This window comes from Arvicanthis niloticus, chromosome 18 (assembly GCF_011762505.2).
Source record: "Arvicanthis niloticus isolate mArvNil1 chromosome 18, mArvNil1.pat.X, whole genome shotgun sequence".
In the NCBI taxonomy this organism is placed as follows: domain Eukaryota; kingdom Metazoa; phylum Chordata; class Mammalia; order Rodentia; family Muridae; genus Arvicanthis; species Arvicanthis niloticus.
Window position 1 is genome coordinate 53,185,212 of NC_047675.1, and position 24,575 is coordinate 53,209,786.

At 41.5% G+C, this 24,575-nt stretch overlaps 1 protein-coding gene across 9 annotated transcripts in view; it reads left to right on the forward strand.

The window, feature by feature from the left end:
• Pard3 (par-3 family cell polarity regulator) overlaps window positions 1-24,575 on the forward strand; it is a 551,101-nt gene that overhangs the window by 402,893 nt on the left and 123,633 nt on the right. For all 9 annotated transcript variants that reach the window (XM_034522100.2, XM_076916063.1, XM_076916061.1 and 6 more), the window contains one exon: window positions 5,899-6,135. In XM_034522100.2, the coding sequence (XP_034377991.1) occupies window positions 5,899-6,135 (237 nt within the window). The remainder of the gene's footprint in view (window positions 1-5,898; window positions 6,136-24,575) is intronic.

Here is a 24,575-nt window from a genome sequence, read left to right on the forward strand (position 1 = left end):
AAGAATAAAATTATCTCTCAACTATGAAGCATGTTCATTTTGGAGACCCAGTAATAACCAATTTCTATAATAATGTCCTTGACTATCATAATTGCTCTTAAGTACAAGGGAATGTAATAAAAATCTGTTCTTTGCTTTACTAAATTGACATTAGAATTCATATCACTGTTTCTCTTGTGAATATTCTATGAGAACTGTGTTATTAGAATCTAGGACTTCCCCAGGAGAATGTCTAACTTTCCAGAATATTCAGTCTCCAAGAAGGTCCTCTTCTGACTTGGAGATTAAGGTTTTCCTAGGGAGTTTGGGGACTGAAAGCATCTTGGAAAGGTTGAGCTGATGTCCTGCGAAATGTCAAGTGCTGCCCTTTTTAGAGAGTCGTCCCAAAAAAATGCTGAGTGAAGCACATTAAATACTTCCATCTTCTAGCTGCAGATAAGAAAATCCAAGCCAGTAAGATGGCTCATCCCGGAAACACTTGTTGCACAAATCTAAGCACATTGCTTAGATCCCCAGAACCCAAAATGGAGAGAAAGAACCAACTACACATTGTCCTCCAACCTCTGCATGTACATGTACACACACACACACACACACACACACACACACACACACACAGAGAGAGAGAGAGAGAGAGAGAGAGAGAGAGAGAGAGAGAGACAGACAGACAGACAGACAGACACACACACACACACACACACACACACACACACACACACACACACACACATTGTATGCAAGGATCTTCATATGAGGGAGACCATGCAGTTCTGGTGTATTTTTGTTGTTGTTTTGTTTTTATCTTTTTTTTTTCTCAGATTAGGTGACTTTAATTTTACACATTCTATCTATTTTCCTTCGAGTTTTGTTACATTGTTTTTTCTTTACAGCCGAGTAGCATTCCAATTTATATCTGTACTAGATGTTCATTATCCATTCATTTGCTGTTGGACAACTGGGTTGATTTCATATCTTTGCTGTAGTAAAGCAGCAATAAATATGGGAGTGCAAATATGTCTATACTGGGGTCAGAGAAGTCTGGGCATGTGCCAGGAGAGGAATAGCTGGTAGTTTTATATTTATTTTTAGGTGAAGTCTCCATACTGAGTTCCACACCCCATCAACAGTGACTAAAGGTTCCTTTTTCTCTGTATCCATCTCAAACATTTGTTGTCAGGTTTGTGGTGATAGCTGTTCTGTCTGTGAGGTGGCATTTCAGAGTAGTTTTAGTTTGCATTTCCTTGGTGGCTAGGACTGTTGAAGACTTTCTAACATAGTCACTGGCCATTTGGTTTGTTTGTTTGTTTTTTTTTTTTTCCTTTCTTTTTTTAAGCCATTTATTCAACTCAATAGCACGTTTGTTGACTGGGAGCTTTATTTGGTGTTTACTTTCTGCAATTATTAGTAAACTCTAGGTATCAGCCCTTTGAAGTGTAGCTATCAAGATTTCCTCCATTCCCATGGGCTATCTGTGTGCTCTGCTGGTAGTTTCCTTTGCTGCACAGAACCTTTTAGTTTCACATAGCCCCCTCCATTGACACGCAGGGACATTTCATGCATGTTTTGAACTTCCATTAGCAATATCTTAGACTATGTGGGTTTGTTGGAGGAACATACCATAGAGCTCTGATATTATTGTGTTAGGAGTCTGCAGTCTGATGTGTGACGAATGCCAAGTGTTCAGCTCACCTTCTCCCTTTGTTCTGCCATCTACATGTAGAATGTGATTGTCTCTTCTTCTACCCCAATCTAGATACTTCACAGCAGACATACCCAGAGATCTGAGCAGCAATTCTGAATCCTGTCAAAGCGACATTCAAGGTTTACCCTCATCTAATGGTTCTTTGCACCATGGTTTATTCTAGCGTTTGTCTTCTCGTCAAAGTTGCACGTGGCATTTTCATGTATGTAATGTTAAGGATCAAAGTCTGGGCTCACAGATGCTAGATACAGACCATCATGGAGCTCCACCCCTAGCCCAAAATAAACTGTAAAATAATCTCATCAGTAGCTATAGAAATCTTGATGAGTTTTTATAGGACTTGCCTTGAGCCTGTGTATCATTGTAGGGAGTATCAGCCATTTCTCCCAGCGAATGTTTCCACTGTGAGTACAAGAAACCTCACTGTTCCTCAGATGGTGTTTCATCTCCTTCAGCTTCAACTCATCACTTTTTCCACACCGGCCTTGTCTGCGTTTTGTTACATTTTTTTTTATCTATAAGACAATATTTGGTTTCTTTGTTTCTATGTACTTAAAGTACCACAATTCTAAATGGTATTACAGTTTCAATTTCAGGGCCTATGTGCTTAAATTTCCTTTTGTAATACAAAGTTCAGTGGAGTCAACAAGATTCATGAAGGCATTTACCACCAAGAAAGAGAGGTCCGGCTCCTGCAAGTTGTCCTCTGACCTGAACACATACACTGTAGCATGTACATACATACACACGAACTACATACATGTTTATATTACAAGTAGTTTATATGTGGTGTTATAATATATATAATACAATATATAAAACAGCTTGAAAGCTCAGTAGAGTTTTGTAATTTTGTTTTGAAACATAGTCTCCTATAACCTGGTTCCAGGCTGGAAATTCAAGATGGAGTCAAGGATACCCTTAAAATCCTGATTCCTGCCTCCTCCCAAATGATGGTATTATGGTTATATCCTACCATGCTCAGGTTAAACTGTTCTGGGGATTAAATCCAAGGCTCATGCATTTAAACTGAGTACTGTATCACCAGAACCAGTTCCTCAGCTGCCTCCTGGGGCTTTACGAATGGATCCTCTGCTCAGTCATATGCTTTGTTGTTCTAGATTTTTTTTGCATTCATTTGTGTCTTCTATTAGACCATGTCATTTGGAAACAAGATGTGTATTTTCCTTTCCTATGTGTGTTCTCTTCATTTCCTTGGCCAGGCTGGTGTAGTTGTCAAAAACTTAGGCCCTGTGTGAAATGGTGGTGAAAGTGTTTGTGTGCCAAAGTCACTGCATACCAAGGGGAAGTATTCATTTGTTTTCTCCACTATTTGTGAAGGAAGCTGGGAGGTTTGGAGAAACACTTTCATCAAGTTTACAAAGTCCTACTATAGTATTTTCTTCCTGGTGGGGATGAATTTGTCAATAGAATCATGTGACTTTCTTTAGTCAGGGCCACACTCTTGTGATGAGCGTACTTGATCATCATACACTAGTGTGATTTGTGAATTTTGTTTACTAACACTCTGTTGAGGATTCTACTTTTATATTCATGAGAAATATTGACTTCTAACTTTATCTTTCTCTTCTCTGTCCCTCTCTCCCTCCTTTCTAACCCCTCTGTGTGTGTGTGTGTGTCTGTGTCTGTGTGTGTGTGTGTGTGTTTGTGTGTGTAGGTATGTATGTATGTGTGTGCCTGTTTGTGTGTTGGTGTGTATGTGTGTCTGTAAGTGTGTGTGTGTCTGTATGTATGTGTATGTGTGTTTGTTATGGGGGCTGAGCACGTGTACAGCTGTGGCATTGTCTCTATCATTTGAGTGCCCTTTCTGGATTCTTTTCAATATATATTCAAGTGTCATTTATGCAAACAAAAGTCTAGTTCAAATATGAAGAAAGGTAAATTCAATAAGACATTAAAATGAGTCTAACATACTACTTTACAGAAATAAGTCTTCGATTATTTTTACAATTTTGTTTTGGTGTAATCGTGCTTATGACTGGGACACAGCTTGATGCTCCCATAACGTGGTGTGATGATCAGATCAGGGAGGCTACTGTTGCCGTCTCCACAAACCCTGCATTCAAATCCTGCTTCTGCCTCAAGGTGCACATTGCTACTAGATGAGGTCACTGCCCTGTGCTACAAAAATGAGGTTCCGGCCTTCCTTTCTAGTCGTGACTTTGACCTCTCTGCAACCTCTCCCCATCTCCCACACAGCCCTGCCCCCAGCCTCTGGTGCCTACTGTTTGACTCATTGCTGTGAGATGCCTGACTGGGTGTCTGGTTTCTGTCACTGGGCATGATGTCCTTCCACCTCATCCACACTACCCTAACAGATGGAATCCTGGAACTCTTTACACTCCTACTACAGTGAGCACTACTACTCAATCGTATCTATACACATTTCCTTTATAAATACATCCATCAATATAAATATTATATCTAGGCTGATTCTTCAACAAAACTATTGTTTAAAAAAAAGGTTACAGTAAACACATGGGGGTTTTTGTGGAACATTTTGGTGCATACCTTTTTAGTAAACCACTTTTTCTCTTAAAAACACCAAAAGACAATGCTGAGAAATGACTCGGTGACTAAGAGAATATCGCTCTTACATAGGACAGGAGTTCAATTCCCAACGTGCACATTGGGTGGCTAAGAGTTCAGGAATCAAAGGCCTCTCTGGCTTCTGTGGGCACCCATACACACAAGTAAATATCAGCAAAGAGGCACAGAATTGGAATATAAGAACAATAATAAGCCATTGAGTTTATGTCCAAACCTGGTTTCCTTTGGAGTTGTGTCCATACTGGCCTGCTGGGTTCATGCATGGTGATGATTCTGAATGTTTCAGGAGCCTCTGCTGTGTTTTACTCAAAGTCTCTTCCACAAACATACATCCCTCAATAAGGGTACCTTTCCCTACATCCTTGCCAGGGCTCCGTTGCTTTTAGATAAACAATTCAATTCATGAATCTGTGATGAAAATATTTCCCCATCAAAAATGATCAAAATTTAACTGAGAATTATTTTTAATTAGAGCATAAATTATATCAATATAATTTGATGGGATCTATGTACCAAGTCATTTAATAAAATCTTTAAATCAGTAAAATGATACTTTAAGGTCTGTGTTTAGCTATTATGCAGGCAAGATTTTAATTTCAGAATTTAATTTCATGGATGACTTTTCTGTTCTTGATCCCGGGATTCCATTCTGTATGGAAAACCTTACATGAAAACAGGCGTGCCTGATCTCAGATCTCCCTTCCATGGACGCAAAAGGATATGTGCACCCATTCCGAAGTTTCACAGAGCTTCATATTTGTGTGGCTTTCCTTTGAATAATATGTATTCGTTATACATATTATTAGATTATAGAAGGATAAATAATGTATATGTTAACTTTTTAAAATCACTATTTGTCTTTAAAAAAAAGATCACAAGTCATACCCAAGTAGAGTATGAGTATGTTAAGTATCTAAAAGCAGTTTGAGACCATGTTAAATTAATAAAACAACAGAAGGAGATTCCCTGGTAGCACCAATGACTTTTCTAGCCATAGGCTTTTGACCAGGTTTATAATATCAGGCAATGATTTTTTACCCAAGTTGAATAAAAAAAGCAGTTGGCTGTATGTGTGTTCATTTGTCTGTGCACATCTGTGCACATACATACAAATGCCAGAGGTCAACATGACTTCCTCCATTATTCTCTAGCTTATTATCTGGTACATAGTCTTCCACTGAAACTGCAGCTCACTGGTTTGCTAGACTGGCTGGCTAGTGAGCCCCAGAAATTATCCTATCTCTCCTGAGGTGGGAATCACAGGTGCCTGCTACCATGTTGGAGTTGATACTGGGGATCAGACTCGAAGTCTTTAGCAGCGAGCTCTTTGCTGAGCTATCTCCGAGGCACTGTGTTTTCATTTTTTATATGTCAGCTAATCAGTGTGAGTTCACTTTGTCGCTGAGTCGTATGGACAGGAACAAAATGATTGTGCTTCACTGTGCTCACGGCGTTACGTGGGAATCTAAAATGTGTGTAAGTTATCAATCATAATGCATCTCCCCCCATAGCTGCAGGAACCAAAGCGCATCTCACATCAGAGCTTGATGAAGTTTCCTATATTTGGTTCATAGAAAAGGAATCGTTTCTCCTGCTTCAGCTCCAGCACTGTTCTCCTTTTATAGGATTCAAGCCAAGACTCGAGAATTTAGGGAACGGCGAGCCCGAGAACGTGACTATGCTGAGATCCAAGATTTCCATCGGACATTTGGCTGTGATGATGAGTTGCTCTATGGGGGCATGTCATCCTATGAAGGCTGCCTGGCTCTCAATGCCAGACCCCAGAGCCCAAGAGAAGGGCACCTGATGGACACTTTGTACGCACAAGTAAAGAAACCTCGGAGCTCCAAACCTGGGGACAGGTAGGTGCGGTGCTGGCAGCCATGGCTTTGCGTCTGTGTCAGCTCTCTGCTGGTTCTGGACAAGGGAGAAGATTGTAAGTGCCCACTGTGAAATGCTGGTTATTAACAGCCTTTAAAAAGCAATTATATCTAAAGCTATCAACTTGGCACAGATCAATGGCTAATAGAGCAGCAAGAAGTTTTGAGTGCTTTCCTAATGGTTCCAGGCTAGCTCACTCTGTTCTTCATGACCTTTGGACTTGAGGACCTATCTGTCATTTACAGCTCAGATCAGAGTCAAGCTCAAATGTAAGCTGTGTGTTCTCTTCTTGCTAGAAGGGCTTCTTGATGTGATAATTAAATGCAGGGACACTCATTTGGATTATGACTTAGAAGGTCCACTTTTGGGGTGGCATAATTTTATATTATGGAAGAATTAGTAAATATGAAATATAGTGCATCTCTTCTACAAGAGGCTTGTTCACTACCAGAACAGCAGACAGAATGCTGATTGTGTTGTAATGGTTCTCTGGTTATTTAAACATTTAACTGGATCTGTGAGCCTGTCAGCACTGGCATACACTTATTAAGGCTCTGTGTACTGCTGGTGTCGTTATTTCAAATGGCTATATACATATTTCAGACTTTAGCTGAAACAATCTTAGATGGATCTTTTCCCACCCCTCCCTTTATATACTCAAACACCATATGGAGTTTAGCTTTGAGGAGAATAATTCTCATTTCCTTTCATATCAAACATGTGCACACTATTGTCATAAACAATACGCCAATCGTGTTATGAAAGTCGCTTATCGCTCTCTATGGCAGCTGGGCTCTGTAAATTATAAATGGGTTTTACTTAAAAGCAGTGTTTCTGAGACATTTATGTGCATTAGGGCTCGCCTGAGAGGCTTCTGAAACACTGACTATTTTGATGCTGTAAATTGAGGGTGGTGTCCAAGAGGGTGGGGTTCAAGAATCCCCTGATTAATGCTGGTCCTGCAGGTCTTGGCTCCTGAGTCCTCTGCAGGACACAGTTGGGGACTCTGGTGGTGATTCCTTACCACAGTATTCACAACAATCCTTGCTTTACTAACTGACTTATAGCCGGTAACAGAGTAGCAGAAAGAAATTTCTGGCAATAACAGAAAGAAACATTGCTTTAAAATTAGCAGACAGGAACAACAGCTCCAGAGTGAGCCCATCCCAGGGAGATTGTTCTGACCCTGCACACCTGCTGTAGTTTACATTTTTCTTGATTATCTCAGAAAATCTATTTAACATTGACTATAAAGAGTAATTCCTCTAACACGAACACTTGGGGTCACTCCTGCCTCTTCCCTGTGTCCCCCAGAAGGCTCATGTGTGTTTTAACAGATACACTCAAGAATGTCAGAATCCAAGAATGAAGTTGTCATTGGTGGCAGTGACATTTTCTTTAAAAGCTTTTTGTCTCATCTCTGCTGTGATTGTAGAAACTGCCAGCAGAAGGTTAAGTACCATCTAACGGCATCCCTCTGAAGGTGCTTTCTTGAGAGAAAGGCCAACAAAACACTAGCACTGCTTGCTAGTGACTCCTTGGGGGGGAGGGGGCAGCTAGAAAAAGATGGCCAAGGAATTACTAATGGCAGATAAACTAATTATCTTCACATTGCTCTCACCAATTTGAGAATCAGAAAAGCAGGAGCCTACAGCAGTTATAATCAGAGAGGACCCTCCTGCTCCTCACTGCCTCAAACACCTGCCCTAAACCTCAGGGCTCCAAGAGCTGAATCTAACCTGAGGCCTTCTGCCAGACCTTAAATGGGATTATCATATTCAGAGTATTCCCCACTCCTGTTTACAGCATCTAGACCTGTGGTCTCCATGCCCTATTCTGCTAATCCTAGTCTGAAACAGGCCCTTGGCTCATACCCACACACAGTCTACTTCACAGGCAGGAGTCACGCCAACCAGTATTTATTTCTAAATCACACCTTTGACACTGCTTTCTTCCAAGCCCCTCGGCTTTACCAGGAGGGCTATGATTTATTTTTGCAGGGAAAACAAAAGATCACAGACACTCGTAATCCTTTAATGCTACATTCGAAGAGAATAAGATATCCATTAATGACTAATGGTGTTGCTACTTTTAGAACTGGCCTTCCTTCTTGCCTGTCAAGTACTTTCTCGTCCACCTGTTAGTGAGTATAGACTTGCTTGGGAGCATGGCATCTCCCATTGTCTTTCTTGTTGGAGAGAAAGCTATAGAAAAGCAATTCACTCTTGGGTAGTGTAGAAGCCGGTTTGCTGAGGAAAGGCGATCTCTTGTTACCGTTACACTGCTGTAAATTGTTGTGGTTATATTATTTAAATACATTTAAAGATAAAATGGGACTGAACTCCTGTATAGGACCACCATATATTGAATAAAACCTCAATCTTTACAAAGTTAGACACAAACAAAATGACAAGCCCATTGCATTCCAGTGAACTGTGTTAACATGGTCAATAATATAATGTTTTACTTTATTAGTGCATTTGACCCAAACCAATAGACACATTGGATATGATGGTGTACATGTGCTACTGCCCAGGCAGAAGTGCTGATTCATTCATCCACCCCTTTCTCCTGATTTCTTCAGTGTTCTTGTGAATTTGTGGCCTGTGACCTTGGGCTGAAATATATTGATAAATCATTTCTGATATCACCCAGTTTTTGCTATCATTAAGTTGAGATGTTTCCTTGATGTCTTTCTGTTTGCAATTAAATTCAGACAGCAACTTTTTTTTTGTTTTGGATTTTTATAAAGTTACATTTATTGTATGTTCAGTTCTAGGTACAACAATATGTATATTATACAATTATTGACTTTTATTTTAACGTGCCTGCAAGGTGATCTATATATATGCCTACATGAACTTAAAGAAGTAATCATTCTGATGGAAATATGAACCTTAAAACTACCTAGACAAAAATTTCCTCCAGTGAATAATGTACAGATCCTTGTCGACTGACTAAATGTCACCAAAGTTTGCAGTGGTTATCTGTTGAACTTTGCTATGCAAATCTCTGTATTCTGGGGGAATGTAGGCATTGCTGATGATCTAAAATCTACTTCTCAAATTTTCTTTGTTTGGTTGAAAAAGGCTGTCCATAGAATTCATTTGCTCAAACATTTTGATGGCTCTCATAGCCAAAAGTGTAGAAGCAACATGTATAGAAGCCACATGGGAAATATATTAAAAGTATCACAATTGGGAACACTTTCCCAGTTGTACACATTGTATCTAGAGTGGCTTCCTAGGATGTATAGTTATGTCTCAAAATGCATTCATGCCCCCCTTAAGTGGGTCCACAGGTAAATTTGTGCCTAGGTACATGTCTTAAGTCACCTTCCCTTTATTGCTGTTTGGTTCTATGCAGTTCATTCTGCCAGTGTTTTCCTGCATGCCTGAATGTATCTGCACATGTGCTGGTTCTCCGGTACATGCTATAGTCATGGTACCACCTTCTAGTCTTTATGTCCTTGATAATATTTTTTATTTTCACATTAGATACACACTAAGTAGGCAGACCCTAATCTGTCATCTATATAAATAATTAGGCTTAAATTTACCATAATGTTAATATGCTTTAGGGACTTTGAAGGTTTAGGCATGGCCAGTGGTTCATAATTCTGTATTTCCCTGGCTAACTTCTTTTGTTGGCTGGTGTGTCTTGGTTTGCCAAGAACCCTGTGTCTAATGAAACATATATGACATGTTTCCATCCTTCTCTGTGGTTTGGAAGACATTACCTGTTGCCTGCCTACCCAATACCTACTTTCTTCTTTCCATCATGAAATAAATCCTTGTTTTATTCAGATAGGTAAGAGAGGATTCAGTTTCTTAGATTCCTTGTGACTCCTGTGACAGTTATAACTAGTAAACACTGAAAGCAGCTCGACAGGTGGGACTTCCTGTAGAACTAGTTTTTTCGTGATTTGGGAGTTGGGGGGGGGGTGTGGGGAGAATCTTGTGATGAAGGATCTCTCTAGCACATTTGAATTATAAGGCTGCTTGGGTTTGCTCTTTAGTGTTTTCTTTTTTCTGCCAGGATCTTGGCTAGGTGCTTGGCTAGGTTGGGCTTTACCTGAAAATACTGCAGGGAAAGCCACGTGGAAGAGTTTCAGGTCCTGACTGGCGCAGCCTGGCTCCTTGCTGACTTGGAAAAAACATCAGTCTATTGGCTTAAGTTGCTACCTTGAGATTTCTTTTTCAAGTGGCTGGACACTAGGTTGGATATAAGGAATTGTGTGCAGTAGAGCACAGAGAGAAGCCCTGCCCTCCTCCTCCTTCCCTCTCTCTTCCCCTTTACCTGTCTTCCTCTCACCTGCTCCTACTTCTTTTTAATGATACAATTTTATGTTTCCCAGGCTGATCTCAAACTCACTATGTAGCCAAGGTTGAACTTGAGCTTCTCATCCTCTGCCTGCACCTCTTCAGGGTCGAGACTACCTGATTCGTGCCACATTTTACCAACAGAAATACCCTTTAGCTGTTGAAGGCACTTTTAGACCCTAGTAACTCCCATATTCATATACAATTCTAAGATCAGAGACAGATGAGATTATGAACGTAAACTATGACTCCAGGGTCTCCTGATTATGGTTCTGTGCTCTTTCCTTGTGAGCTGTGGACTCTGGTTCTTTCCTTTCATCTGTGAAATGGGCTGTCACTAGCATTTGCTCATAAGGCTTGGGAAAGATTAGCTCTGTTAATAGCAAACGGAATGCTTAGCCCTGTTCCCGTGCGCCATAAGCACTGTTTCAGAATTTGTGTTATAATTGTTATTTAAAAAATGGGATTTTACTCTCAATGACCGCATTGGTCTCCCTCCATGGACACCAAAAACAGTGGATGATTTGAATGCATAGAACTGAGGGGTGACAACTGGTAACGTCTTTCCTTCAAAAGTAGAAACTTAAAGGATGGGCATCCCTGACTCATCTGGGAGTTGAACATGGGGTGACAAGTTCCAGTCAGGGTCTCTCAGTCTGTTTCAATTTGTTCTTGAGAGTTGGAAGGTCTTCATTTTGTAATTTTCGATGGAATCCATCTCTATAGTCTTCTGGTCTCTTTCCATGGAATGCCTAGTAATCCCAAACTCCTGAGCTTCTAATGACTGTTCAGGCTCCATTTAGACTCTTGACATTTCTGTCTACATTAGTTCAGCCCCCAGGAGAGCTAGCTAGAAGCAGGACTCATGGTTGTAACTGTCAGAGACAGACTGTAGTCTAGGGCTGAAACAACTTCCATCAGCTTGTGTAGTAAAGGCTTGATTCCCAGTCGATGGAATCCAGGCCAAGGAGTGAGTGGGAGTGAATCCTTGAGAGGATTGTGGGACCCTGGGCTTTTACTCTCTCTGCTTCCTGTCCTCCAATTAGTGAATTCCTGTTCACCTACACAATGTAGGTTTTTCTTAAAGTAGATCACAGTGAGAGGTTGAGACAAGGTCTCATGTATCCCAGGCTGACATCAAACTAAGTGGGCAGCCAGTGATGATTTTGAACCGGTTAGCCACCTGCCTTTACCTTCCAAATGTTGGGCATGTGCTGCCAGGACCAACTTATAAAAAGTGCTGGAAACAAAACCCAGGGTTTTTGCATACTGAGCAAGAACTCCACCAAATGAGCTATGCCTGCAGCTCTCCGTACAGCTTCGCCTTTGTACAGAGCAAACCTCTTCACAAGCTGATATCTGAGGAATTTGTTTTACTAATGCCAAGCTGCCACATAGGCTATGTAGGCTATGTTCTAGAACAGTTGTCAAATATTAGGGTGTGCTCAGAGAACCCAGAGTAACCCTCCCATCTCACCATGAACAGTATAAAAGGTTTATTTTTCAAAGTGGGGCCTGTTGCCAGGACTGACTGGGAAGGAGGGCTCTAACCCTCAGCAAATGAGCCCACTGCAACAAACCTCTCCCAGGTATGCTGATCTTGTAGGAATTTTGATCTTATAGGACTGCCTGCTCACTGTTTAACCTGGTTGCACCAGGTATACAGGTGAGCCTTGTGGCTTTTTGGTGTTACAAGTTCTGCAGTGGCTATATCTTTGTGAAGAAGAGTGTCCTAATTAGGGTTTCTATTGATGTGATTAAAACACCATAATCGGAAGAAACTTGGGGAGGAAAGAGATTATTTGGCTTATACTTCTAGGTAACAGTCCATCACTGGAGGGAAGTCAAGCCAGGAACCTGGAGGCAGGAGCTGATGCAGAGGCCATGGGCAAGTGCTGCTTATTGGCATACTCCCCATAACTTGCTCAGCCTGCTTCCTTATAGTACCCAGGGCCACCAGAGGTAGAACAGTGCCCACAGTGAGCAGACCACTCCCTAGTTGATTTTTGTTCAACTGACTTATCCACATTGGGAACACAAAGCACTTGGGCTATTGAAAAGAAAAACAGGGGTCTTTAGCATGAGTTAGTCACTAACATCTGCTCACTGTAAAGTTATAAGGGAGGTATTATCATCACCAGACACAGCTCATTCTATTCGGAGTTCACCTCGATTAAGTCATTTTATTAAGCCACAGTCTTGTATTTGTGATACTATCCCTGCACTTCATGCATTGTTTCATTGTTTCTTAACAACATAAGAAACATTGTTTCTTTTCATACAAGTTACACATATAAGTTCTTTTCATACAAGTTACCTGGTGTAGGAAGTTTAGAGGGCTCTGACTGGTAACAGAAGTCTGCTGGTCAGTAAGCCATGGTCAGTAATGTTTTTCATTTACTTAGAGACACCATGCAATCTGCATTTGTATTCAAATACCGAACTCTGAGGCAGCTCCAGCGGACATTTGCTTACTGTCGTCATGAAATCATTTGCCACCAAAAATGCATTGTCCTCAAATATAATTGAAATAAAGCAGGAACTATGCTGTTACAAATCTAAATGCGGGAAAATAGTAGGCTAGACTCCCAGAGCTTGCCTAGGACGCCTTAATGGAAGCATAAATACCATAATCATGTGCTTTTTGCATGCATTTTATCATGAAGGGAAAATGCCAGTTTTAAAAGAAAAGACCTTTGTGAACTTATTCTCCCCTCCCCACTAAAACTGGAATCCTGTTGAGTCAAAAAGAAGTCTGGCAGACAGAGAACAAAACTAATTTTCTGAGATACAGGCAGTTATTAAACGTGTGCCCTTTGGAAAATGTTGGGTCATATAACAAAATCGTATTTGCTATTCAAAAAGTCAAATACTACTTCACCTCTGCTCACTATTATTTATCTCCACTTTTCCTGAAATGTGAGAAGGTAGTCCCGGAAATGGGTGAAAACTGCTAGTGAGTCTGTAGGGGCCATTGCTGTCATGTGTGCCATCAGACCTGGAGTCGAGGTTCTGTACCTACTGCTACCTGCTTATTTCTGACGCTGGCTGCTCCTTTAGCTCTGTCCTCTACTTGTGCCCTCAACTCTACCACTCTCTCAAGCTCCTCCTCAGCTCTGGAGCGAGAACCTACCCACACCTGCACCTGACTTGTTCCTGCTGCTCAGTTGCTAAAGGTTAGCAGCCCTCGTTCCCAGTCATCTCTGGAAACTAATGTCATATACTGTTACCAGTGTCTTCTTCTGGGGACAGAGCCTTTCAGCTGTAGTGTATGACAGTTACCTGCCAGTTTGCCCAGCTAAGGAATTCTGAGTCTCTTTCCCTTCTGTAGCACTGCTTCAGTGGCCATTAGGAGTCAAGCATTCTCCTTGTCTTCCCGTGTCTCCAGTCTTGTTCTTGACAAGTCACTACTTCAACCACTACCTGGGGTTTTGAACCTAAAATAAAATCTGACTATGCCTTGCCTTCATTTGAGATTATAGCTTATGTCCAAGATGTAACCTATTGCCCTTAGCATGGGGCATCAACTTCCCCAGCTTCTGGGTTCAGTCCTGTCATACCACATTGGTTCACATCTCTTTGCTAACTTATTATCTCTACCTGGCCTCTTTGGTTCCAGAATAATGTCTCTGAGACTTAATTGTTTATGAATAAATGCATAGGCCATAAGATTTGGCTTCTTCCCCAACTAGCTCATAACTTATATAACCCGATAATTCTAGTCTATGTCTGCCACATGATTGGTTATCTCTCCTCAACTTCGTGAGTCTAACTTCCTCAGAGTTCAGGGCAAATCTGCCAGTCTTGACTTTTTCTCAGAATCTTCCCCACCCGCCAGGTATCCCACCTTTTATTTCTTGCCTCAGCTAATAGGCCTTCTGCTTTTTATTGAAAGGTGATGATGCTTCCACACAGTACATAAGAGATTCTCTCTACAATTAAAAGTGTAAAAGTATAAACCTAGTCACGCCAGGTACACAGGCTAATTACATGGCTTTTTAGTGTTGCAAGTTCTGAAATGGTAATATTTTGGTGAAGAAGAGGGTCCTAGTTAGGAACTCTGTTGGTATAATAAAACATCATGACTGAAAGAAACTTGGGAAAGAAAGGGGTTATTTGACTTATAATTCCAGGTAACAGTCCATTGCTGAGGGAAGTCAAACCAGGAATCTGGAGGCAGGAGCTGATGTAGAGGCCATGGAGGAGTGTGGCTTACAGATTTACTCCCCATAGCTTGCTCAGCCTGCTTTCTTACAGAACTCAACACCATCTTCCCAGCAGTGGCACTGCCAACAGTGAGCTGGACCCTCCCACATCAGTCACCAGTCAAGAAATGACTACTGGCTTGCCATTGGCTAATCTGGTGGGGAAATTTTCTCAATTGTGGTCCCTCTTCTAAGATGATTCTCGCCTGTGTCAAGCTGACCTGAAACTAGCCATCGCACAAAGTGAGCAGCTCCCATTCACCAAGCTATTACAGTTAGAGATCCTGCAATTAAAACAAAGGCTGAGGTGACACAAACAGCCCAACAGATGAAACTGTGAAAGTAATGAAGCCATAAATAAGGTCATGGCTAATCCTAAAGACATTTTGTTTAATTCTTTTTGTTGATTAACGTTGCCGGAAACCACAATTTGTTTGTAGAAGTAATCTGGGGTAGGGTTGGGAGCTGTTTATTTATATATTTATTTCTGCCTTAGGGAACACTTACATATTCTACAGAAATGTGGGGCTAAATGAAAACTATTTTAGACTTTGGTAATCATCAGTAAATTGCCCCCAGCAGAGTGTACTCATTCAGTCTTAATGTCTTTCTTGTCACAGGGCCCTGAACTTGTGGGCCTTTGATGATGAGCTGTCTTTGCTGCTGTGGTCAAAATCTACTTCATCGGTGTGGCACAGTATGTTATTTTAGTGTCTTGCACATCTTAGCACTCTGCCTTCTGTGCACGGTGGTGCAATAAGCCATCTTTCTCTTTCTGGCTACCCTACTTCCCCATCCCTTCTACAATCCAAACTCGAGGCTTTAAGTGCCAATCTTATTGGTATTTAGTGATCTTGGGCTGCTGTCATTTCCTCTTTTGCTCCTGCATAAGGATGGAATATCAGTCTACTATTAATATAAATTCATGAGGATTTATGTGGAGCCCTGTGGTGAGATGCATTTTCAGCTTCTTGGGAGACTTTATCGAGCCCTGAATCCACAATCCATTTTTAAATTAACTCCCCAGATGTTCCAGGGCCCTTCCTTGGGCACCGAAGTCTTCCCATGGATGTTGGATTACCCTGCATTTCCTTCTTCATTCTTTCCTTTTCCATGTTCTCTTCACTGGCTGATTCTGTGTATCTGAAATAATAGTACTAATTGATTTAAAAAGAGGTTTTTCTTTTTCTAATCAAAGAAATAGCTGAGTAACCCACAGCTCTTTTCATCCAGCTGCATACATGAAGATGTGGGAAGAAAGGAACTTCCTACATTGTTACAGGACAGATAAATAAAACAGACTTCCTAGATTGTTGCAGGATAGATAAATAGAAATTATCTGAAAATACATTTTGTTACAATATATAAAACAGACTCAAATGTTAAAAGAATGAATGTATCTTAGTGTACAGAAATGTTACTTTTCTTTTTTGAGCCAGGGTCTTATGCAATCCCAGCTGACCTAAAACTAACTATGTAGTCAAGAATGACCTTGATCTCATGAGCCTCCTGCCCCTACTTCCCAATTGCTGGGAATACATTAACTACTTTGTCTAGTTTATGAGTTGGTGGTGGGGGGATCAAACTCAGACCTTTGTATATGCTGTGAAGGCCCTGGGCTACATCTCCCTAGAAATATATGTTCACACATTCACCATTTTTAAACAGGACTTTGTGTATGGCTTTGCCCTTTATAATCATTTTTATCCCTCCGTCTTTAAATGAACTGTGTTACTAAGTCCTCGGGGACATAGCAGTGTTCCCCTGCTGTGGTGGTTTATTGGTTATCAGCTCAACAGGATCTAGAATCACTCCCCAGATGAATCTTTGGGCATGTCTGTGAAAGATTGTCTAGATTAGGTTAAATGGGGAGGGAAGACCCCAGGTAAATGTGGTTGATGCCATAGCCTGGGCTTTGGTAGCAGATGTGTTAAAAGAAGAAATCAAGCAGAGTGCCAGCATTGTCCCTCTTTGATTCTTGACTGTAGATACAATTTGACTATGTCTAAGGCTCCTGCTGCCATTAGATCCACACATGGTAGCCTGTACTCCTAAACAATGAGCCTAAATAAACCCCTCCTTCTTTAAGCTGCTTTCTTTCTTTTCTTTTCTTTTCTTTTTTTTTTTTTTTTTTTCACTCACAGCAAAGTACACTAAAGTAACTATACCCAAATAAAATACCTGAGGATCATAGAATTATCTCCAGAGAAGTTCCTTTTGGAGGGAGGGATTTTTTTTTTTTTTTTTTACATTTAACTACACATATAAACTAGCATTGTTACATGACAGATGAATAAAATAGACTTCCTAGATTGTTACAGAATAAATAGAAATTATCTGAAAATACATTTTGATACAGTATATAAAACAGATTCCAATGTTAAAAGAATGAATGTATGTTAGTGTACAGAAATGTATAGTATATACCTGTGTATATACTAGACCAAAGGGCAAGGGCTTACACACAAGTTCTCATTTCTCCATCAGTTTTACTGACATTCCTGATGATCTAACCAGAGAAACCTACTGGTCCTGTCCAGCTCAGGGGCAGGTAACCTCACTAGGACATGGATCCTCTCTGAGTTTGGACTAAACCCAAAGAAAAACACAACCATGTGTGACTCAAAACAAAACTGTAAACAGTACAAATGATACAAAAAGTACTAGGTTTCTGATGGTAAGTTTACCTGAGCAAGTGTGACTCCGGCTCAAGTCCTTGATTGCTGAAGTTGGGAGGTTGCAGCTGGTAACATAAGTTTAAACGACTTTGTAACAGAAACTGAAGCTGACCGAGGATAGACTGGTTTCTAATGATCCTTCTGTCCCCTTCTTTCCTTTATCATGTACATTTAAGCTCTGGGATTGTTTAAAGGTTTCAATGCCTTGAACAAACTTAAAATCTAGGGCTTATCTGAGAATTCCTAGAGAGCCAGGCAGCTCCTAAAATGCTATTATGTCATGGCTTTGTGCCAATAATTACAGATAGTGATGTGGACAGAAATGAATAAGAACCAAAAATAATTACATGATTCATGTATTTGTAGATAATAGAGTATTTTTTTTTTTGAGGATGCATTTGAAATGGCATAAGATGGACTTGGGTATAAGGATGAGTAGATTTGTATCTGTGCACAGAAATGCACATTTTAAATAAGTGTCTTTCAACTGAACCTTCGGTATTTGGTTTTGCCTTTCTCTCCCCCAACCCCCACACCCCACACACATCCAATTCCTTAATGTATCCAGAGTGCCTTCTGAGTTCTTCCCTCTTGCTGTCAAGTTGAACCACAGGGTTCAGTGTGACAATATGAGATGTGATAGTAAGCAGGTTGACCCAATGGCAGAAGCCTGGCTTTCTAAGAGGGTGGGATGCCTGGGCTGTGTCCTAAGTGGAGGAGAGCTATTCTGTATATGGGAATGTGGCTAAGTTTTGTCTGGAAGGTATCTAATTAAAGTAAAAAATTTAGATCTTCCTGGTGTATGTCAGGTTTCCATGTCTGTGACAGAAAAACAAATCATCGGCTTAAAACAAGAAGAGGTTGATTTGGCTCTCAGTTCTTGAAGCTTCAGACAGTAACTGGGGGGACCTACTGCTTTTAGGCCTCTGTGAGAGACTCTCACCTCATGTCAGGTGGGCAAGGAAAATCCCACTACTTACCTCATAGCTAAATGTGGAGCAATAGGAAGGGGCTAAAGGTTGTTTTGGGGTCACCTTCTAAGATAAACTCCCAGTGAGCAGACCCTCCTCTGGGAGATTCCAGAACTTCCCAGCAATACCATAGGCTGAAGACCAAGCCTTTTAAGTGATACTCACCCAAACTGCTCCCTTGCTGATTGGCTAGGCTGACTGGCTAATGAGGTCCATTTTATGTGGGTGCTGGGGATCTGAACTCAGGTCTGACAAGCACCTTACCAGCTGAGCCCAGAGTTGAAAAAATAAAATAAAACTGTATCTTTCATCTTTTACTGTCCCTCTCCTCTTCCTTCTCCTCTTCCTGTTGAAATAATTATTTAATATAGCCACAGGTCAAGCTGACTATATAAGCTGCAGTGGCTCTGCCTAGCTCAGCCGCCATGTTCAGTGGCTGGAGGCCATGTGCGCCCTGCAGCTAGAAATGGCCAGCCAGAAACACCAGCCCTGCCACCCACGAGACACCAGCATGGGAGATGGCTCTGCCAATCTCCTACATCTATGCTCTCCCTAGCTCCTTCTCTTCCTTTTCCTCTTCCTCTCCTTACTCCTCCCACCCTAGCTCCTCCTACATCTTCCTCCCTTTCCCTTCCATCCTCCACAATCAGAACCTCAACCACCGATACTTTCTCCTCCTCCTCCTCCTGCTCTTCCTCCTCCTCTTCCTCTTCTTCTTCCTTCTTTCCAGCTTTTGTTTTGGAGAACAGCAGCTTGAATCTCACAGTAGTGTTAACCTTGTTGATGGACATGTTTGATATCCAACACCCTGCCCTGTTTGTAACTATGTGAGCTAGTTTTTTAAAAGGGTAAATGGCTCTCTGGTTATTTACTGAGACTTCCTTTACAGCTAGTATCCCTTCTTGACTTTCATGTCTCATCGATTCTTGAAAACAGTCAAGGGACTTCCAGTGCTACACATGCATATGCCTGTGGGTTCCAAGAAGCTACGCTCGCAAAGAGCAGAAATTATGACCAAATTCATGTTGCCACTTTCTGCAGACACTGCTAATAAGCCCCACTGCCATGGGAGGATCCAGGGCTGACACACATGGAAGCCATCCCTGCCTTCTCCTCAGCTCTGTAGAGATCAGCATGTGCAGCCCTGGAGTATGCTTCTCAGGGACAAATGTCCCTCCTGGCTCTTTCTGGATCCTTACCATGCTTCCTCATTTCCACCGTATGAGTCTCAAGTTATCTGTTTGGATTTCTGCTGGAAAGCCTCCATGGCTCACAGTGGGCAGAAGGCAGCTGGTGAAGTTGCCAGGGAGACAAGGCAGGTGACAAGCTGGTGGGCCTTCAAATTCTGGGGTCACAAGAATTCATCCCTTGAGAAAGACAAAGCCCGAGTGTTTTGACAGAAAATGCAACTTTCTCTAGAGCGCTCACCTGGAACATGATTGGCTGTCTGTGAGGGGCCATCTCTGTGGCCACAGCAGCATTGGGGTTGGGCAGGCAGAGCCAGAAGGCATTGTCTCAGGAAATGCAAATGATTTCCAACTGTGTGCTTGCCCACCCCTTGTCTACCTTCCCTACATTGCATTTCCTGCTAATATTTTGACATCACACCATACACGTAACATATTTCCATGGATCATCATGTCCAATTTGAATTAAGTTGCATTTAAAGCAGGAGGTTTTAAATGTCTGCTTTGTTCATTGTTATATTCCAGTATCTATATAGCATTCACATAAGTTTATATAAGTTAAGAAATGAAGATCAGTGAGCTGGCTTTGGAGATTAAAAGCATTTCTGACAAGTCTGATGATCTGAGTTCAATCTCCAGGACCCACAGATAGAAGGAAAAAATTGTCCTTGACCTCAGCATGTCCACCATGGTACACTCACAAGCACACACACACACACATACACACACACACATACACACACACACATACACACATACACACACACACACACACACATACACACATACACACACACACACACACACACACACACACTAAAGCAGATCTCTTCTTATGACAGTATCTGTAGTCTGTCTACATTTAACTATAAAGGGCCTGTTTTAGACACATAAACATTTTAATTGTTAAAGTCACTTTTTATATGTGCCTGCCAGCAATCTTAGCTACTCGTGAGACAGGAGGGTCTCTAAAACTCATCAGTTGGAAATCAGTCTGGAAAACATAGCAAAACTTGTTTTTTGCTTATTAGGAGTTAAATATGTAACTGTTGTTGGCTGTGTGGAGCTCATCTCATTGGCAGGAGATTGGAGATGATGCTGGACCATGTGATATGATATGGTATGCTGTACGTACTGAGTCCAGATCCTTGAATAGCACCTGGAGGAACTGTAGCTTGTCTCTAGATTGTCTCCCACAGGCCATGTCTGACAGGGTGTATGCATTGGCCTGTGGTGACATTGAGAACTGGGGGACATTAGATTTGGGGCATACTCTTCCTCTCTCTTCTTCCAGGATTCCACGAGCTGGTCCAGCCTCTGCTCTGTGCACTTGCTATGATGTGCTTACAAGGACAAAAGACAGGGCCAAGGTTTCATATTGTGCACTGAGATGAACCTTTCTACCTCAGAAATGGGTTCTCTCAGGCTCTGAGTCACAATGATGGCAAGCTGTCCATTAAGGTTATTGGACAGCCACTGCCATCATTACCAGCAGCACAGCATCCTCATCCTTGAGTTCTAAAGACATTTAGAAGCAAAATCATTGGCTGGGTTGATTGCTTTTGTCTGTGTTATAGATGATAGCTCTTTGCATATTTTTAGCATCTTTCTTGTATAAATGCTTGTTTTAGATTTCTCTGCTTTGAGTTTCGCCGAGACAATTGATGTCTGCCGCTCTGTACCAGTATTGAAATAATCATTGCTGTGGACAGTTGATTGATCTCTGTAATTAGGAAGCAACATAATCTGCAGTAATTAGGTATAGTCTTGAAGTTGAATAGCCTACAATTAATATCCAAAGCAGGAGGCTCAGGTGCACAGGATTTGGTGTTAGAGGACGCCAGCAAAGACTGACTGCAGGATGGGCTAGGCAGTTTCTCCTGCACCTTGCAATGCTTGCTGCATGCAAGGTTTGCTTGAGTTTTTTATCAGATTCCTCTTGGAAGTGTGGAGTGGAGTGTGTTAGCTCTACAGTCTAGCTAAATAATATCAGTGTTATAAATGTCTTGTGCTCATATATGACAATTACTTTAAATAATATTGAGTGTTAATAACTAGGTAATAACCCATTATAGAAACTTTTTTTTTCTTCTGAAAAACAGAAAGGGTTCCGGTTTGGACGCAACACCTGAAATATGAAAAGGCCACCCTTTATTCTCATAACTATGTCTTTACTGCCACACTGGATCTGCTCGTATGGGTGGGTTCAGCTGCCTTCATGACTTTAAATTAGACCCAGAACAAGCTAAACACCCGTCAAGGACTAAATTAATAGATTTGGGTTGTTTTAATTAGCTAGGTGTGATTTAAAGGTTGCTGAAATCAAAAAGGCTTATTCATTTTTCATCAATAATCATTTACCTTAATATTTCATTAGAACCTGCTGGCTTGCTGGCGTCCTTCTGGGCTTTGATTCATTGTGACTGCAGATAGCATTTGCTCCCTCTTCCCTTGTTCTGTACTGTATACTTTCATCTCCAAGACACTGTCAAGATGTTTCTAACATTTGCAGGCCACTAACTGAGCATACTTTAAAAAAAAATCTGTACAGAAATTAAGAATTCTCTCTCTCACCACACACACACACACACACACACACACACACACACACACACACACACATGTTGGCAGTTTCTTCTCATCATTTGAATGACTAATAATGTGTAAATTTTTTATTTTGCATGTCTTGAGAGTCTAGGCCAGGTCCTTTGTTATAAATGTCAGTAGGGACTCATGTTTGGACGCCACCATCATTGGAAAAGAACAAAGCATCTTGTGTGTGACACTCTGGCTAAGACCTCACCCTGCACATGTGCCTGGTCTCATGAGCAGCTAGCTTGCCCATGTCCACTCTGGTTAGAGCAGATGTGCTGCCACCTACAGAGGACCATGGAGACGAAGGAAAGCTGAGAGATGGATCTCAGAGTACAGATCTCTGTACAGAGCGGAACTTCCTTCTAGAGTTCAGTGATCTGTGAACGGTGCACTCAGAAACAGGGACAGGACATTTGGGATAGGGGAAATCTATTCGAGATTGCTTAAAGCCCCAGATTTCAAGTACTTCTTACCAAACTCATAGGTAGTAATGCCTCGTGTTTGCTGAGAGCAACTAACCTAAAATGTAGAATCACAGTGTAGACTGAGGTTCTGGCTAATGCTGACAGTAAGAACAAGAAAATAAACGGGCAAGAAAATAAATACATGGACACTTTCCATTTCCTCCAGACTGGCTGTGAAACACCCCGTGTCTTTACAGCTCTGCTGACTGATTTGTGTAAAGATTATTAACTGCTCACTGTACCAGTCAATGGTGCTAAGTAAGAATTGCAAACTGTTCAGAAATAAAGATTCAATTTTTGCTAAATGCATTCAAAAGCAAATACATTTACTAATCTGTACCCTTTTAAAATTTTTTATTAATTCCCAGAAAGTTGAATGTTGGTCTCACTGTATTGGTTTCTGTTCCAAAAAAAATGTGATTTAAGAAATTACCTTTAATTCTAGCATATAGGAGGCAGAAGCAGATAGATTTACATGAGTTCCGGGCCAGCCAGCTCTACATAGTGTCTAAAATAATAAAGGAACTTGGTTGAGAAGAGATAGCTGATGAATTTGTTTGTCTTGCAAATAAGGATCTGAGTTTCATCTCTAGCATCCACACAAAAGCCAGGTGCGATGTGTATGCCCTTGTAATCTCATCACTGGGAAGATGGAAACAGAGGACCCCTGTGACTCCCTGTTTGGCCAGCCTAGCCTACTCGGCCAGCACCAGACCAGTGAGAGACCCAATCTGAAAACACAAGTTGAAGAGTGACTCAGGTTGAACTCTGGCCTCCACAGGAATGCCTACAAGTACATACGCACCTGCACACACATATGCACACAACACAAAATCAAGAACTGCCAGCACGCGTACAAAAGCTACTTAGACTGATGGAGGTGGTTCTTTTAGTGGCTGTACTTTCTGTAAAACTAAAAATGCTTTGTTCTTATTATATTAGAGTCGTATGACTTGCTTTGGATGACTAGGTATGTTGTAATCATTTTATTCTTCTGATACTGTTTGGCATTCCTGGAAGAAGCTGTAAGGCAGCTTATAAAGTGCCCTTTATTGGGCCTGGCCTTTATTCTTGTGATCCCCTCTGCCTGCCTTTCCCACTTTCAGAACAGCAAGGCATGAGCTCTACCAAGAGGGGCTTTAGATTCGGATCCAGCTCTGCGCACCCCACCCCCTTTTTTTTGGTTGTTTGGCAAGTTCTTGACCTCTCTGGGCCCTGTTATAATCATCTCTCTTTCTCCTCTCCCGTCCCATTGTTGGAGCATATGTCAGCTGTGTCCTGCTTTTTATATTTAGAAAATCTGGTCTTTCTAAGCATGCATTGTGACCACACTGGAAGCTAGCAGACTGAAAGAAGTACAGACAGTAATTCTGATGGTAGCAGTCTTCCAGTCTTCTGGGAGAACAACAGACGGACTTAAATAACACAACCGGTTTTATTGACCATGCTGTTTATTTTAATAGCTGGTCCAGAATGGTTTGATTGACTTTTTAAAAATCTGGTATGTGTTTTGCCATATGGACAAAGCCGTATCCGAAGTGCCAAGCTAACAAGCCTTCTCTTCCCTGCCAGTGGGCCATGAAAGTTGTTTTATCTCGAATGGATCCATTTCCCAAGATCTTGGTAATAGAAGCCCCCATCTTAAGGGATAAAGTGCAGCTTATCTCCCATCAGTCATGGAGAATTTGTTGCATGCAAGAACCATACACAAGCCCCATGTGCAGTGGTTGGGGCTTGCCTACTGTTCCCCAAAGCTTTTCATGCCTGAACTTGAAATGTTCCCTTACTCATTCCCAGGTTAGTTGGGTTTTTTTTGTTGTTGTTGTTGTTGTTGTTTTTTTTTTTTTTTTTGGTTTTTCGAGACAGGGTTTCTCTGTGTAGTCCTGGCTGTCCTGGAACTCACTCTGTAGACCAGGCTGGCCTCGAACTCAGAAACCCGCCTGCCTCTGCCTCCCAAGTGCTGGGATTAAAGGCGTGGCCCCCCCCCCCCCCCCCCCCC